We start from the raw sequence: 18,968 nt of genomic DNA, 5'->3' as shown, positions 1-18,968 counted from the left end.
ACCTTTTTTCACCTAGTTAACATTTTGTATTATTCATGAGCATATTGTAGCGATCTGCATTTATTGTTCAAGTGTTCTGTTAACTGTTTGTGTCAGGCTTCTGTGAGGAGAGCAGGTAGGGGCGGGGTTGGGGAGCAGAGGGTTTGGTGTGTGTGTGTCTGGTGGGCGCGTGCAGGGGAGTGAGAGGTTGGCGCGAGAGGAGAGAGAGTGAGAAAGGACGGATGAGAGCCGTTGGTTGTTAATAAACCTGTTTAACTTGAGAACGCTTCACTCGTCATTCCGACACGTCCGGGTGGACGTTACAATATATACATATTGGGTCATATATACCGGTACATACTAGATATATTTACATGAATGTGTGGAGATAGAATATCCAGAAGTTTCTCCTTATTAAAAGGCTCTTAACTCCAAATCTGTTCCACCTCCTACCTCAGATCATCCCTGTTGAGGCACCACTTTGAGTTTTGTGTTTGTTAATCCGACAGAGATTACATTCTTCCTGTCCAAAACAATACAGAATCTTGCTGATCTTTCTCTGTCTTTTTCATTTACAAATTCAATCTGTAGCTCCGTCCGGTCAGCCGTATGAGATCATGAAAGAACTTGGAACCAACGTCCAGCTCCTCCCGAACCACACCACCCCGCAGAAGAGCGACACCTACTTCAACCGCAAGATGAAGACCAACAGGTCAGCCTGAAAACAACACCAGTTCTCACAAAAATGTATAATCATGCAGATTTATGTTATGAAAACCAACATGCATTGAAGCAGGGATTGTGTGTGTTTCAGGCAGCTGGTGTTTTGCTCCCTGGCAGTGCTGGCGGAGGAGAGGAGCCCGATCGAGTGTCTGGATGCTTTTGGAGCCACAGGTGAGATTCAATAGACACTTTTTTCTGTATCACGCTAATATTTTACTCTAATCTCTCCATTGTTGTTTACCTATGAGTTTAGATCTCCAAATGCAGATCTTCTATTGTTCATATTTTGCATTTTATTTAATTTTTTTGTTATAATACCCATTTATTTTTTCTTTAACTTTCTCTTATTATCTGTATTTTTTGCACTTTATAGCAAATCTTTATTTTGGAGTAATTAGTTTTAACAAAATTATGGCTGCTTATTTATATAGAACAGCCAAAGAACATTACATTTAAATAAAGTATACATTTGAAATTATTTCCCATTTATCTGCATTTAAAGTCGGGGTTTCCCTGCCATCTACTGTGATAAAGATCACAGCTGCTTTTGACGTCATTTCAATATGTGGTGTTTTGATCAAATACATTAGTCTAGTAATTTTGCACACAAAAAAAATACAAGTCTTCCAACTGCTTTAACATAATTGAATCTGCCCCTCAAAATACATTTATTTCAAAGAGTTAAGATAAGAATCATTAACTTGATTCTATTGTTGTCAAATTCCTGCCAATAATAGCAGTCATTTTACCATCTTGGCTTATTTCAGATCTTAAACAACGTTGTGATAAAACAATCAGTCAATTATAATTGAATTATAATAATTAAATATAAATAATTAATTATAATAATACATTTTTATAACAACATTCCACACAAAAAAATCCAAATATTTCCTGGTTTTCTTGTCTTTTAGGGTTTTCTTTTAAAATAGTAGGTCGGATCGGATAGGGCTTTAAAAAAATACACTGATGCGTAGAATCTTTTACAAAATTACAACACATTACCCACTTCTTTCCATATCAAAAGGAGGAACAGTCCTTTAAATGTCAAGAATGTTCTGTTATTTATACAACAAAAGAGTAAGGGTCCCACGATTCAATAAAGTCAGACTGAAGCACTCCTTTGTGCATCAGTCAATCCTCACAGTAAATACAGAGCTAAATCCCAGATCAAATGCACGCTGAAGGCTCTTTGAGCAGCTTTTCTCTCACTGATTGTGCTGTTATGTTAAATGTTTGTTGTTTGTGTTTCATGTATTGTGTCTGNCTACAATTTCTTAAAATGTAATTTTAAAATGTGAATGGCATGATATCCAAAACATGTTTTTTGAGGAATAGCTGGAATATGAAATGATAAAAAAATGTAATTACAAAGATACTTCAAGAAAACCACCTCGCTGGGTCCAAAAAGACCCACTTATGGAAGATTGGGGTAGTAATACAAAAACTACAATTTCTTAAAATGTAAATAAAAAATTTGAATGGCATGATATCCAAAACATGTTTTTTGAGGAATAGCTGGAATATGAAATGATAAAAAAATGTAATTACAAAGATACATTAAGAAAACCACCTCACCGTGTCCATAAAGACCCACTTATGCATCTAAGGTTGTCATTTTTGGGGTTATATTAAACTTACCCTTGTGTTTCTTTTGGGGCTTTCTGTTATAGTTGACAAGGATTGCATAAACCCTGGCATGATTTATTAATCTGCTCAGTGCTTAAAATGCATTGGATGATCCCAGGCGTCTTTGCACAAGATTTAGCCAATCAAAAATCCAGGATCAGAGGCTTCTAAAGCTCTACTTCTAAGCTCCATACATTCCTCCATCCTAGGTCATCAAAATTTTACATCTCTGTAACTTTCCATGATTAGTAAAAGCCACACTATTGAGCAATACAGAAATGATTCATACCAATTAGGTAACGTGTTGATAAGTAAACTTTTTTTAAGAATGACACAGCCGACACTGTTGTGGCATTTAGAGCACAGGCATTTAGAGGACATCAAATGCCATGTCACAAATGTGAAATGAATCCTCAGGTTAACAAGTTGAATTGTAGCATACACCCATTCTTAAAGTGATTGTGCGGGAAGTAGTTGGGAACATATTGAGAAAATGACCTTCTTGTCCTGACAGCACATGCTTTGATCAAGACATGTCAATAGGTAAATGTATTGGTAACACTGAATGGTCGATTTACTTTCACCTTTTGAAATCCTAACCTTCAGCTCCTCCTTGGTTAGGTTGACTCAAAGCCAATGCAGAAGTTGTGATTAATGTCTATGTGATTCAGCCAACAATGAACATAACTGACGTTGAATGTTTTAACATGTTCATGGATAAATTCACCTCTGCTGAAATAAAGGTATGTGCTTCAGGCATGTGTCAAATAAAAGGCAATTACATGCATCTCTATGTTGTTTCTGTGATGATCAGACACTTTCTCCTTTACATTGTATATCTACTGTAATAAGTATTTTCAGTGGTGGAAAGTTAAACACATTAAAACGAATCACTTAGTAACACAAACACAGATAAAGATGATGGAAAATGTGATCGTTTTCTCCAGTTTTTGGTCACAACCTAATGAATTGGACTTAATGGGGACCGTTAAAAACAGAGGGTATCAACAAAGTGTTTACAATGTATTCAGAGGGGTAACATGAATATCTGTACACCATTTCATGGCAAAAAGATGTTTCAAAGCTGTAAATGTGAAACTGGTTGTACTAATGGAAAAGTCCAAAGTAATTAATATACATCCTTTGGGGAACATGACATTTTGCCAAACAGATTGTGCTAATCCTTACAGAAGATGTTGAACTAGTTCACAGGATAAGTAAAAACTTTGACTTATTGTCTTTCAATTCAGTTAATACAATAGTTGTTTATGTATATTTGAATAAAAGGCAACACAAACTACTGACCTGTTTAACTTTTCCACCACTGTTGCTCCCAGGTTTTAGCACTCATCTAATTGACACCTGTGCACCATAACCTGTGCTTGTGTCTCCCCTCTGATTATATTGAAGCTGCAGGCCAGGTCCTCAGCTCTCATGTGTTGGTGTTATTTTACATCACTACTGAAAGCAACAACACTTTTTGAGTTGAACTGTGCTGTAATTCAAACTAGCTTGAAGCATTTGTGTCACAAATGCTTTGCTAACTCCTCCACTTACCCACTCCTCCACTTACCCCCACCGGACTTGAACCCTCCCTCTTTATTGGAGGAAAGTCAGGATACTGTCCTTGTGGAAAAGTACTGGCAACTGGGCCTTGCTTTGTTCATTGTCTATTTTGGAGAGTGCAAACAGGAACAATAGCCTGAAGCAAATGCTCTGAATGGCCTCACGGCGAGGGAGCGAAGATATGATTAGATTAGGATTAATTCATCTACATGCATGACAGTCTTTCAATGTGTAACGCACATTTTAGTTTTTCTAGTAAAGCCGAAACCCAATTTCAGCAAGGTTTAAATTATTCAAGTGTTAACATAATCCCTTGTAATGGAGCTTGTGAGGATGGGCTAATTAGTTTGTATGGCTCGGCATGGGTTATTTTTGTCAGGTTTACAGGTTGCAGTTGTAATGCTGCATTTATCGTTGTGCACATTGCATATAATAATAATAATCTTTATTTGTATAGCATCTTTGATACAACAATTGCAGTCCAAAGTGCTTCACATAGACATTTCACTGAAAATGTATATCACACAGAATACAGATACCAGTAAAAGACATAAAAACAAACTAGACATAACAAATACAATTGCATATAGTTAAGATGGTGAGGCAAATTTGCATGCTGGGTTAACAGGGCACATGCATCATGCATTTAACTACATGTCTCTGACAAGAAAAAAGCAAGTCCCATTTATGGAGCAGCTGGTCAACAGGGATAAGTGGCAGCTAGGCGGTTCAGGATTGGACTCTTGTTTATCAGGCCTGCTGACCTATCTTTTTACATGTCACTTGTTTGACGCTTTTATCCAAAGCAATTTACATACATTCAATACTGTGGGCAGTCCCCACAGGAGCAATTTTGGGGTGATGTGTCATGCCCAGGGACACAACGACATGCTGACTGCAGTGGAGATGGAACCAGCGCTCCCCTGATCTGAAAATCAATGCACAAGCCCACTGAGCCACAGACGTCCAATCCTTCATAGAGCAATGCATCTTTTACCATCTCTCCTACCAGGATTATCTGGTCAGTATCTGTGGATGTATATTTGAAAAGACAGTTTTTCTTTTTTGCATGCAACAAAGGTCCCAAGACATAGAATGACGGAGTACTACTATGATTTTAATCATGAGTTATATCAAGAATAAAATTGCAATTAAAGGATGGAAGTATGGTTATTGAGACCTGCACCTGAAATAAGGGACACGTTGTAACAGAGTATACTACATGTAAACATATGTTTTCTTTGCTGTTTGTTAGCAGATTTCAAAGCAATGTCTCTGTTATTCCTTCTTATTAGGATGACAACAGAATCAGCCATGTAGGGAATGTGGAGTGACCTTTCAAATAAACCACAACACATGGTCAATGCGTTCCTGTCATTCCCCATGCACAGCCCTGACTTAACTATAGCTGCATGCCTGTTATTCTGGCATTATTCCATGGAATAGTTCTTCAATCACAAAAGGAAATATTTACCGCCTTTAGTAATAACAGTTGAAAGTATAGTGGCCGTGACATAATGACAGAGAATCAATGAGGCATACATCCATGAGGCCCTTTCCCGTCAGGGTCAAACTGACCAATGATAACAACATTATTGATAAATGACACATTACTGCACGGCTGATTAAGTTTAAGGTGTGAACATCTGATAAAGAGTTTTTCTATGGGGAAAAGTGACTTATTTTATAATGCAGAAAAATATCAGATTAAGTCAATATTATCATCATGTCTCAGTGGTGACTGAAAGTGTGTAAAATGTCCATCCTTCTTGTTCTCTTTGGTAACTCCTACAAGACCTGTGTTCTCATTGAAAGGCTCAACCCTGATGCTGCAAGTTTATCAAACTGATCCTACTTCATGCAAAACAGTTATTAGACATTTTTAAGATTTTTTTTAAATAAATCCATGTTATTTTCTTCCATAGCTACACCAGGACACCACCCAATCAATAGATGATTTTACAGGCTTACAAGACCTTTACAGAAACACAATATTGCGATCAAACTGAAAGACAATTTTAATTCTATCTTTTAACCAATCATCATGTTATATATTCATCTGTTTGTATAATATTTATGCTGACTCCTGTGACTCATAGAACACCAGTTGATGTGTGCGCTTTTTAAATGGCATGACCCCAAAATAGTCATTCACAATGTGAGTTTGTTCCTGCCCACTTTATGTGCGCAGAAATTAGTAGGCACAATGTGTGGTCAAACATGAGTTTATGTAATATTTGAGCCTATCATGGGATTTATGGTTCACTGGCTTAAGTGGCATTGCTCCCTCCTTTTTTAATTTCAGTCTTGCCTTAGGTTTGTTTGTCCGTCTCTGATCTCTGATGTTTAATCCAGCCATGCTTGTGATGATATCTGAAGACCTTTGGGTATTTCAGTCATAGCTTGCTGTCTAGCCTGTTTACACGCAGAAACATCTCGCAGGATATTTTGAATCCTTCATTTTCCTTGATCACATACTGTTATTGAACAACCTATTCCATTATATTTATGTAAAATGTGTAGTTTTTTAGACAAAAATAATCAAGAACAAACAAATTCAATTACCTGCTAATACTGTATTTATGATGATGTCAAGTGAGTTAGAAAACCAGCTGAAGCAGTACAACCAAAACAGAAAGATTGGCAGCATTAATATATGAAGGTCAAGAAATGCCTTTAATGTATGTACAGTATAGTACTCTTTTATACAAAAGGTTTATACATTGTAATTTATTGGTTAGAGATAATGAACTAGTTTAACATTATTAAATCAACACTCCGTGGGATAGAACCATTTACTTGGACCATAGTGTCCTTTAAAGGTGCTTAGTAACATTTCTCATAAAATGGTGCAGAATAATGTTTTGAAGCTGTAATAAATGTACCCTCAACATGAAAGGGGGTTGCAATGAATGCATATGTTAGGGACAAAGCAGTAAGGCAACAGGACACAGGAGTTGTTTAAAGAAACTGGGTTTTTTATTTACCCAAAATACACGCACATTATAAACCATGCATTTTTAATAACTAGGCATATAAAAGAAGTCCACAGAAAATAACTCAAATAATGTGTTAACTGAATAAACCAACCTTTCACAACAACACACAATGGAACATAATGGCTTGGCCAAACCAAATAGAATATTTAAAAAATGTCCCCCTTTAACATGCGAGCATGTTGACCCAATTGTCTTCTTGCAGTATTTACAGCATGAGTCTTCAGCCCTCAGCCACTTGTTTTGCTGAACAAGGAAGGAACCTCCCCAACGACCAGGGTAACTCCAAGACAAATAACTTTTTTAATTCTAATACCTTTGTTAACTGTTCTGAACTGTGTGAAAATAAACAAAATAAAGTCAGTGGAAGGCTTTCAGAGATTGGACTTCGTACATAATGTGGGAAAGATAATAAAGCTGTTTAGGTTGATACAATATCTCCACCCTTTATTGTGAAAAACATCAGATGATATGGCCCCCTGTTGTCAGTTAATTTCAACACACACAATGTGTTCTTTCAACATACTGAGCCAACAGAGTCACTGGTGATTAAAAAAAACATGAAGTTGTGAAATATACGATACGATACGATATTACTTTATTTGTCAGATCAGGTCTGAAATTTGACTTGCATCAAAGCAGCTCCATGTCCAACATCAACAGACAAATATCCAGACACAAATACATGAAACACAAACAACAAACATTTAACATAACAGCACAATCAGTGAGAGAAAAGCTTCTCAAAGATCAGCCTATCTATTGCTCATAAGATGTGCAGATGCTGAAAACTGACCAGAGATTGAGAGAGAATAGGGAAAAACAAACCAGGGTCATGATATCATGGAGATTTGGATATACTTAGCAGAGCATACAATCTTTTTTGCAAAAAACTGTTAAGAAATGTGCATGGAATAGGCCTATTGGACCTTTACTATGGTCTCGCTGTGCCTTTAATTGTGTGTTTCCTCTTTGTACACACTGTTTCCCCTCTTGTTTCACTTTACAGAGCAGAAAGTCAGCTAAGCATCCTCCCGTTGGAACTCCAGAGCAAAACATAAATAATCTGGGAACGATCAGAGGTGGTGGGAGTAATCTGCTCTAGCAGTGTTGTTCTAAAGGGTTGGGAAACACTGCCAATTTAACGCAGGATTTATTTTCAAGCATTCTTCTCAGCAAGCTGATACTACCCTGAAGTGTCCTTGAGCAACACAAAATATCTTTAATGACATCAGGGTGATGCCTTTCGACTCTGAAGCCTCATTCGACCTCCAATGAAGTGCGTGATTACCAGAATACGCATTTGCTTTTTTACTGAACAGAGAGATAAATAAAATAATTGTATATTAATCATCAAGCACATCTTTCACAGAAAAACATGTACGTGCATGTGAATATGCACGCCACACATGCATGTGTAGCATCTGCTGCCATCTCGGGAAAGCTGAATAATTTAGACTGGCTGCTTCCCCTTGCAGTGTACTCCCTCTATGGGGCAGATCAAGAAATACAATTGAGAAACACTAGTCTTTAAATATTCAATTGCCAGACCTGTATTTGTTGCTGGTATTTGGATATTCATGCATATATTATTACTTGTGTGTCAGGTTATATTGACTCCCAGCTCTTAACGTTTCTTTAACAGCTGAAAAAATTGGATTTTGCATGCCTGACATTTTCAAGGTCATGCTCCACTTTGGTTTTTCTTCAACCCCCACCACACACAAAAACTCAAAACCCATTGTTCAGATTAAGAAAGTAAACAACGTACCAGCAGAGGTGTTCCTGGGAGCAGATGACTTTGCCTCTGGCTCTTTACTTTGTTCTGTTTTCAAAGTTGTCCCCAATTCCATGATGCGGCCGTCGGAAAACTTGAACGAGGTTGGTGCAGTAAAGCTTTAAAAATGCATATATTTCTGTTCATTAAATGATATTATTTTAAGCTGCTCTTGACCTATATGTTTTGCTCTAGAGTTGGGCCTTAGTAAGGTTAAATGTGATGTGAATGTAAAATGTACAGTAATATACAGTATATTAAATATTTGTAGAATAGATTTACATAATACAATACAGATTTCCTGACAATAGTCTTTGTTTTGTATTGGCCATCAAACCAATATTTTTGCTGATGAGGCCGATTAGCTGCATACTGAATATATAACACCGAAGGATGGCTTTTTACTTTTTTCACAAAAACTTTTTTTATATTATCATGACTGTTCTATGTTTTATAAAAACACAGAAAATGTATAACCTAGTTTTCAAAGGCTTTAAGATTTATTCCGGTCAAATATGCATATTATTAGTATAGTCAGTGCGTCACTTTGGCACTACTTTTTCTTCTCTTATGCCTAAAATGAGTTTCCACAAGTCTATGTTCAGAATTAGGATACAATACACTCAATTTACCTAGTAGACAAGTGGATTGTCTTAAACTACTGGAAACATTGTCTTTTCTCTCCAACTAGATGGGTGCATCTGAGTTGTCCAACCTGACCCTCCACCTGGAGGGCTCTCTGACTAGTGCTCTGGGTCAGTACCTGGACAACTGGCGGCGTAACATGACAGCTGCAAGCAGCGCTTTGGACAAGACTCTGGCTGATGAGAACTTCAAGAACGTTATCTCGTATCTGGCGGTGATGATTGGCATGTTCGCCTTTGTTGTCGTGGCCATGCTGGTGAGCACAGTCAAATCCAAGAGGAGAGAGCACTCTAATGACCCCTACCACCAATACATCAAACAGGACTGGACTGCCCAGTTACAACAGGATGACGTCTACACTAACTTTGGTGCTGGATAATGCAATTAAATACACATTACTCACAGCAGATCATCACTATCAGGGGCAGCAGCAGCAGGACTATAGAGAAGTAATTTATTTGAAATAATTAGTATTACAATAATTAGAAATTAATGAAAAGTATTGTGTCCAGAACATATTTAAATTAAATATGATTTTTTTTCTTTCTATTTAGCTGCTTCAGTTATAGGGTCTTCTTGTCCTTCATGCTGGTGTCATTTTGTCATGATTTACTGTGACACTTAATGCTATAGTACCATGTCTGCTGTAAAAAAGGGCTATTCAAAATAAATGTATTTAAGATCAGCCTCACCCTGATTCTAAACCTATCTGTGTGTTTATGTTTCTACTAATTTGTATACATATTATTTACCCAAAAGCTGAGATCATTTTTCGAATCACTGCATAATGATCTTAAACTGTAAGGAGTTATGTTAAAGTACACAACCCTCGTAATTCAGTAGGTCATACTCTGTTTCACCCACAGGGGGCAGAAGAGGCTCCTCAAAGCAGTGGATGTGAAGAAGAATAAAGAGGGAGGTGTATCATGGCTGCAGCTTCTTATAATGAAACCTGCTGCAACTCGTGCAGATTTTTCAATTGTTTAATAATGGTGAATGTTCATATTAAATAAACTGTACAGGAGGGAAGATCTTCAAATCTACGTCTAGTTTTGTGAATGACAAAATTAAGAACATAGATAGAATCGGATAGAATCGGGAGGGATAAAACCCTGGTTGCGGTCGGATAATCCAAAAATCAGCTCCTAACACCTAACCCTATCGTCTATTCCTTGACCTCTAAGTGAAACGTCATGGGGTTAAGGGATAGTGGATAGGAGAATTCAAAAGGGTTTAGGAGAAGAGACTGCGGTACTTTAGAGAATCCGACTGCACTTTCACTATCCGACGTGTTTATGATGCGCCAGCGGACGTGATGAATGTGCGTCTGTTGCTGTGAGGAAACTATGGAAACTACAGTTATCTGTACAGCGGATTACAACATGGATGTAGAACGACGGACTACTGTAAACTCATCTAGGCTATCTATTCTAGAGACTCTGCACCGTGCTCTGTTGCTGTTGTTTTATGCTTTATGAACGTGGACAACAGAGAAACATATTCTTCATGACCAAAGTTGGAAGTAAAATAAAAAAGGAAAGTGAAACTTATGCTCGTCATCCAGTCTACATTAATACAAATGATCCCAATACGTATGATTGTATGAACTATGAAAATATCTTAAAATCAATACAAATGTATTTATTATAAACGTTATAGTCCTTAACATCTATCACTGTGTATATCACCATTCAAACATCTTTTAACAAACCCCACACAGCTCAGTAAAGACTGTGAAATGTTGACTTTATTTGATAATTTCAGTAAAAACTAACGTTCATATTTCTCTTTTTGATTATAATACTGATGAACTTTCAAAACAAAGCACTTTGGCGAGTTACCGTTTTAAAATGCTTAATAAGCACCAAAACTTTCGTGATATAATTTCCCGGTCATAATCAGATGTTTCCGTGAACGGCCGACTGCTGTGTCACGGCAAATGCTGCGGCCACAAGGCATTGTGGGGCAGCATTTTCTCCTCTCCTTTCGTAAAGGGAGGTCCAGTGGTTCCTAAACTAAAGGAGGTTATAAAGGAAGTTTGAAACCTCCTTTCCTATCATCTCTAGAGAATTCGAACGGCACTTATCTTGCCTGCTACTGAGGGACTTCCGGGTCATTTCACTCCGTTAGGAAGGTTCCTAAGCTAAATGGACTATTCGACTTCAGCCCAGTTGGTNATTGTCTGATTTTTAATGAATTCATTGGTAAATTCCTCGGTAAAATAAGTATTTGGTCACCGACAAACAAACAAGATTTCTGGCTCTCACAGACCTGTATTACAGGTCTGTGAGAGCCAGAAATCTTGTTTGTTTGTCGGTGACCAAATACTTATTTTACCGAGGAATTTACCAATGAATTCATTAAAAATCAGACAATGTCATTTTCTGGATTTTTTTTTTCTCATTTTGTCTCTCATAGTTGAGGTATACCTAGGATGAAAATTACAGGCCTCTCTCATCTTTTTAAGTGGGAGAACTTGCACAATTGGTGGCTGACTAAATACTTTTTTGCCCCACTGTATATGGCCATGTACAGGCCCGGTTCCAGAACAAAATGACTTGGGGTGCATCTGAAATTAGCAGCAGTAGTAGGTTTACTAGGTGGGAGGCGTGTAGTGCAGTGGGTTGTGTGTTGGTGTTTGGAACAGGGGGTCACAGATTCAAACCCCACTGCAGTCAGCATGTCGTTGTGTCCCTGGGCAAGACACTTCACCCCAAATTGCTCCTGTGGGGATTGTCCACAGTATTGAGTATGTAAGTCACTTTGGATAAAGCGTCTAACAAGTGACATGTAATGTCATGTTTACATGAGCATGAGCAATAGTGGCCAGCAACAGCAATGAAAAATAGCATCGATGTTACGGTCCCCAATGAACAGTATTATGGCATTTGTTATGTTTTGAAACCAAGCAAGTGAATATTTCAAGTCAAGTGTGTTAAAAGTGCAATCCTGAGATATTTCATATAGTCCAAAATGGACTATGGCATGGAAAAGCACAAAAGCTTCAAAACTGTAGTGATAAAACAAATGAGAGCATATTGTAAATCAAGGAAAATATTATTTGAACCAGCTCATGGTCTGAAATGGCAAACATTGAAAAGCAAAAGGTATTATTAAAACCATGACATACCATCATCACCTTGTTCCCATCATATACTCTGGGAAGAAAATATTTACTGTATCACATCATCATGTGAGGTTGATCTGGAGAACATTTCAGCTGCAACATTAGCTTGTTGATAAGCATATGAGATATTTTTGTAGCCATTCGTGATGCAGGCATCTGTGCTATTGTATGCATTAATTTTGACCCAACATTTCTACAGGCATGGCAGAATATGGCACTATTTTTGCATGAATTATTCTAGCCATTGTCTATGTGTATACCACGAGCTGCAAAATGACCGCCTTACCACACTGTACAGGCGGGTACTTGTTTAGATATACCTAGGCTCTGTTTTGCCGTCTTATCCTGGCACCTGCGGGCCGCAGTAGAATCGGGCGACGAAGACTGCTGCTCCGGGGGCGAGGGCGGCGAGTCAGGCGAGTCAGGCGGGAGTAAACTGGTGTCCACGACGGAGGGTAACGTGATTTCCCCATCTGACCTGTTGCTACTGTCTGCAGTAGATATGCAGTACTGCTGGCGTTTAATGATGGTTGCTTTAACCATTTTCGTATAAATGATTATCCACAAATGTGTGTCACTGCTGTGGATGCACTTTGGAAATGATGCACGCGCAGCGGAGCAGGTCACGCGCACCTGACACAATTTGTTTGTATTTTTCGCTCCGTTCTCTTTTTTCTAATAGAGGGTGCATAACATTCAACTGGGGGTGCAACTGCAATGCATGCCTATGCACCCCCGAAGATCCCGACGCGAAGCTTGAAGGATAAACACCAGGTTTACTAATCTAGTCGTCCCGCACAATTTTTCTCTGGTGTCGGAATGTCTCGCTATGTTAGTACTTTCTTAAACAACAGAACACCATTTAATTTCGGGTTAAAATGTGTTGTAACTGCGTTACTGAGCATTGTAAAGGGTAATATATTACCCAATACCATTAGTAATGCGTTACATTACTTCGTTACAGCAAAAAGTAATGTATTACTGTAACTCCGTTACTTTTGTAACGCGTTACACCCACACTGGTCAGGAATACATTCACTGTAGACCACACAGACTACATCACAAGTGAAACCTCTCAGGAAGATTATTTTACACAGCAAGATCTGATACCTTAGAAATAAACTTTTACTTACTTACTACCTGTCACTCAGTATAATAATAATAATAATAATAATAATAATACATTATTTGTATAGGGCTTTTCAAGGACTCAAACTCGCTTTACAAGGGAAGGTTAGGGTGTGGGGCATAGGACTATCAAGAGTAGACAAGAGGAGAAGAGATGAGTTTTTAAAAGGGACTGGAATACTGTGAAAAAATTATAAAATTGTGAAAAATTAAATATAAAATATCCCTAATGTGAGCCAAAATATAATACTAAATATTATACAAGTGATTTTTCTTAACCAAAATGACAAACATGGCATAAAAACACATATTATTCTAATACGGGTCCTTTTAGACCCACTTATGGAAGAGTGTAGGGTCGAGCCACTCCTGCATCTAAGGGTTACATTACACGTCAAAACATTTTTATTTTATTTTTTTTAAATCAATCTCCATTATAATACACAGGAAGCTGTGCAAAGTAGCACAATAATGCAGTTATTTAGGAATTGTAATAAGATAAGGGCCTTTTCTAACTTTCTTTAGTAAGGTTGAGTCCACATCTAATTTTATAATTTTTCGAAAACTAATGCTTAAACTATGTTTTTCCTAAGGCCACATGATCAATAAACAATGTTTCTGGTGTTGTAATGCTCTTTAGAACAACACAAAACAAGTCTCCTGAAATTACAACCTAATAAAAAGCAAATTTAAAGGATGCTTAGTTTGAAATGGATGTTCATGTTTAGCCAATGTCTTAAAGTATTTCATCCCACTGTTCCTCTTGTTTTCTAACCAAAGAAGATAAAACATAAAAAGAATGAGAAGTCATTTTTTCCACAGACCTTTTATTATCAGTCTCAAAAAATAAAATCCATACAAAAAAAATGTATATTTTCTCAGAGAGAAATCAAATGTTTTAAAGCAATTTCACACACAGCAATCATCTCTTATCAATCCTCTAAATACATAATTTATGCTCGACATTAATTGGTATTGGTCTGTCAAATATGACAATTTTTAAGGACTATGGTCCTTTAACACAATTGTCAAACTCCAAAGTGCATGTGGACACAAATACTTTGTATTCTGGAGTATGGGGGTTAGGGTTTATCATTATTATTAATGAACACAATCTAGATCAGCCACAACATATGAACATGTAAAGGCTAAATTTACTACATGACAAAGCTGATTCATCACATGGCTTTAAAGAAATGTGGTTTTCAGTGTACAACATATTCAGGATGTAAACCAAAATCTTAGTTTTCTTCTCTTTTTAATATTACATACTAAGACACATATGGTAAGAAGTTTAAATGATGCTCTTGAAACTAGATAAAATGAGCTGAAATTCACCATAATGTACATGAACACACAGTAGATATACAGAATAAACGGTCTGCTATGGAAGACATTTATAGTGTGGGTGATCCTGACATGAATTATAGTGTACACAAGGTTAATTTAAAATGATATTACTGATAAATTGATACCAAATAATCAGCATTGGTATGTGTGGTCTATTGTTATAATACAATAGTAATGGATACAAAGCATACATAGTGTTTAACAATGACAATAACTTTGAAAAGACACAATAAAAAACTAATAATCAAACACTCAAAGTTTTACTAAAATAATGCAGGAGTAATATTGTGTAGTGTCAGAAATGGTCATGACCTATAACCTCTCGAGTTACTGACATACGAATGCTAAAACAGCAACAACGCCTACAATAACGGTCAAAAAGAATGGGGAAATAAAAGAATAAATCTGAAAATACAGACAAGTGCGATTGTTAAAAGAAAAAAGATATTAAATACTAACAATATAACAATAAAATCAACAACAAGTCAAATACGATTCCTACTCCTTAAAGTAGTACAATTGTTTTCATGTTGCAAAGCTTTAATCATTGAAAAAATGATTAGGTAGGCTTTTATCCCCGTTAGAAAGCTTAAAAAGACAACTGTAAATATCACAGACAGAGATTTCAAAACTTTGAAAATGTAACTGTTCGCTTAGAACAGCTCAACACAATTTCCACTTTAATAAAAGCACCCTAACCAATTATCATAAGTTCAGTACAGAGGCTGACTAAATTGAAAAATAAACAAACAGGAAGATGCCCACACAGCAGACACATACCAGAACCACGTTGAGGATTATTTTATCTCTGGGAGACTCATACAGCATTTCTGCAATGATATCCTCCTGCAGCACTTTTGTCGGAGTGCTCTGTGGTCTGTCATTACAATCACAAAACCTTTCCAGGAAAAACATAAACCCGCTAGTCTTCCTATTAACCTGGCTGCTTTCACCTTGGGTGACATCTAACTTTCCATTATTGAATTGGTCTGCAGGGGTGGTGGCAGGAGACGTTTCTGTACTTGGGGTTGCTGGGTCATGGTCAGTGTACGAGACCAAGAGTTTAACATCTGCCCCATCCAAACACCTCTCGTTTCTGACATCTTGTGGTATTTCTTTAAGGAGTCTTCCATTGCCATTCTGAAAGCTCTCTTCGGTCAGCCTTAAAGTTTCCTTTCGGTCCTTTGTTGGAAGCCTTTTCATGTTGCGGACCCCCCAGAAAGTAGTGGTGCGAACCTGCTCCTCATCTGGGGCAGAGGTGCAGAGGCTGACCACCACTGCCACCAACCCTGAAGTCCAGAACAGCCCAGCGGCAAAATACATGTAGTGCACTTTAGCAATGAAGGCAGGCCTATCATCTGGCAGGTCACAGTTAGGCTTGCGGTAGATAAAAGCTAAGATCAGACGTATGGCACCAAGAGTGAAACCTGTCATGCCTCCGCAAAATGCACCCGTCTCATTACACCGTTTCCAGAACACACCCAACAGGAAGAGGGCAGCTATTGGTGGAGTGAGGTAGCCAGCAACTTCCTGGATGTAAAGGTATGTCTGCCCGCCTTGCATTTGGATAATAACAGGGACCCAGGCAATGCTGATTGCCACCATAACCACAACAAACATGCGGCCAACCATGAGCAGCTCACGCTGAGATGCCTCTCTTCTAAAGTTTTTGTAGATGTCCAGGGTGAAGATGGTGCTTGCACTGTTGAAGATTGAGTCTAGGTCACTCATCAGGGCAGCGATCATGACGGCCATCATCAGACCCCTGAGTCCGACAGGCATCACAGCCATGACAAGGCGTGGGTAGGCAATGTTTGAACAGCCAGCCTCAGAACCACAAACAGCCAAGCAGTGCTCGGGCCCAATGCAGGCAATCTCGTCTGTGAACAAAATGCGGGAGATCATTCCAGGGATCACTATTAAAAACATGGGCAGGATCTTGAGGAATCCAGCCATGAGCGTAGCACCCTTGGCGTGAGCAATGTTCTTTGCTGCTAGTACTCTCTGAACAATGACCTGGTCTGCACACCAGTACCAGATAGAGGCAGGGGTCTGGCCAAGAAGGAAGCCTGGCCATGGGATGTCTTCATCCAGTGGACCTCGGAGGATGCGTAGGGAGTCTGGTTTAGGCGTAATGTGGCACGAAGGAGAATAGGTGACGTTCAAAGTGGCCATTATAGCAGTAACATTGGGAATGGCCTGCATGTACTTGGTTCTGACACCCTCCATCCCACCAACTTTGATAAGGCTTAGGACGGTTAGGATTAGTGCTCCAACAATCATCAACACCGCCTGAAGTGCATCCGTGTAGAGTACAGCCACCAGTCCACCGGTGGCAGTGAGCAGCGCTGTCAGACTGATGAGCAGGACGATGGAAACATAAAGGTTCCACCCCAGGGACTCCTGAATGAAGAGCGCTCCAGCATACAAGTCCACTGACAGCTTGGTAAAAATGTAAAGTAATATAGACAAGAAGGCAAAGTAAATCTTTAGCCTGTTGCCACCGTAGCGTTTCGACAGGTACTCGGGCATGGTGTAGACCCCCGAGTGTATATACACAGGGATAAACACCCAACCAAGCAGCTGCAGAAGAAGAATTGCATTAAACTCCCATGCTCCAACAGCAAAGCCACTCACTGCTCCTGACCCGGCAAGGCCTATGAAATGTTCACTGCCTATGTTGCTGACAAAGAGTGATGCACCAATTACTATCCATGTCATGGAGCGTCCAGCCAGGAAGTAGCCACTCACAGTGCTGCGATTTGCTTTCCACATGGCAAAAAACCCAATGGCTAGCACCAGGACAAAATACAGTGCTACCACAGCTATGTCCACTGCTTCCAATCCAGGACTCATCTTTACAGATGACTTAAAAAATATATTAGCTCACAGATTAAGAAGAAAAGAAATACAATAGTCAAACGTATTGATTTATTATTTTTAAACGGAGCAATGGAAATGATTTCTTTGGTTTGCTGTCTGGTTGGAAGCTGTAGTATCCACCGTCAGCTCAAATACACTAGGTGTGCTTCGGAGGGAGTTATCCACCGGCACTGAGGTCGTTCTAGTTTTAGCAGAGGATGTTGCAGGCTTCTGGTCTAGAATAGCCTAGAGTTAACATTCCTGCAAGACAGCAAAGACAATGAAAAACACCTCATTAGAGCCGTAATCTTAGAAGTTAAGAACATCGAACACAAATGCTTTGAAAGACACTTTACACCCTCTCTGAAAAACAGGATAAAAACACAGGTGAGGTTTAAAAATGCCTCGAGTCAAACTGAATAGTATATCCCAAATGCATAAAATGATAAAAATCACTAATGAAAGACATTTTTAAAACATAGCAGAGCTCTCTATAAACCATAAATAAATAATAGGAATGCTGATTTGAATCAATTCGGTTTTCCAATTGCATTATTCCAAGCGGTTTTAGCCTCCCTATGACTGTCAAACTAATCCTTCTAACACAAAGAACTCAAGCCAGTAAACACTTCAAACAAACCCAACATTTAGCAAGAAAAGACTTAAGAATAAACTAAATTAAAACAGAAAATAAAGATGCGTGGAAGCAGATAGTCATAAGCATATTGGAAAAACAGACAAATTGAGGAATTCCATTGAATGGTTTTGACCAGGGGTGCCCAACCTTTTTTGAACCGAGAGCTACTTTTAAAGTTGCCAGTCTGCCGAGATCTACCAGTCCAAATAGAGAGGCGTAGCCATTACTGACAGCCTACTACCAGGTAAATACTGGTAGTAGGCTGTAGGTTGTATAAAACGGACCTTTGTACAAATAATACTTCATGAAATACTGCAGATCCTTTATCTTACCTCTGTCTTTAACGGAAGTTACACAACAGTGTTGTTGATACAGAGTTGGAGTTTATTCACACGTCACATACTACAGTGGGTAATGTTTTCAAGAAACATTGAACAGTGCTGCCACATATGACACAGGGAAAAAATAAAATACTCTGAACAGTTTCTTTGCCATTATAAAAAAATAGTGTTGCTACAAAAGTAATTAAATTAGGCTTACTTAATAAGA

General features: G+C 38.3%; 4 protein-coding genes across 4 annotated transcripts in view; 2 read left to right on the top strand and 2 right to left on the bottom strand.

Annotated features, from left to right (window-relative positions):
- Nucleotides 1–887, top strand: part of LOC104953988 (TRMT1-like protein) — a 6,977-nt gene extending 6,090 nt beyond the window's left edge. Inside the window, exons 7-8 of the mRNA XM_010781033.1 lie at nt 571–691; nt 794–887. Coding sequence (XP_010779335.1) covers nt 571–691; nt 794–887 — 215 coding nt within the window. The remainder of the gene's footprint in view (nt 1–570; nt 692–793) is intronic.
- casq2 (calsequestrin 2) overlaps nt 1–18,968 on the bottom strand; it is a 38,579-nt gene that overhangs the window by 13,638 nt on the left and 5,973 nt on the right. The gene's annotated exons all lie outside the window — the stretch shown is intronic.
- LOC104953985 (potassium voltage-gated channel subfamily E member 2) lies at nt 8,676–9,967 on the top strand. Its single transcript, XM_010781028.1, has 2 exons — nt 8,676–8,774; nt 9,362–9,967. Exons 1-2 carry the CDS (start codon nt 8,745–8,747, stop codon nt 9,692–9,694), a joined length of 363 nt encoding a protein of 120 aa, XP_010779330.1. The 5' UTR covers nt 8,676–8,744; the 3' UTR covers nt 9,695–9,967.
- Nucleotides 14,387–18,968, bottom strand: part of slc5a3b (solute carrier family 5 member 3b) — a 6,412-nt gene continuing 1,830 nt past the window's right edge. The window contains exon 2 of the mRNA XM_010781029.1: nt 14,387–18,043. Within this exon, the coding sequence (XP_010779331.1) occupies nt 15,650–17,776 (2,127 nt within the window). The 5' untranslated portion in view covers nt 17,777–18,043 and the 3' untranslated portion in view covers nt 14,387–15,649. The remainder of the gene's footprint in view (nt 18,044–18,968) is intronic.

This window comes from Notothenia coriiceps, unplaced genomic scaffold (assembly GCF_000735185.1).
Source record: "Notothenia coriiceps isolate Sejong01 unplaced genomic scaffold, NC01 NC01_scaffold00022447, whole genome shotgun sequence".
In the NCBI taxonomy this organism is placed as follows: Eukaryota; Metazoa; Chordata; class Actinopteri; order Perciformes; family Nototheniidae; genus Notothenia; species Notothenia coriiceps.
Note: the sequence above shows the minus strand (reverse complement) of the source record. Positions and strands in the feature narration are given on the sequence as shown.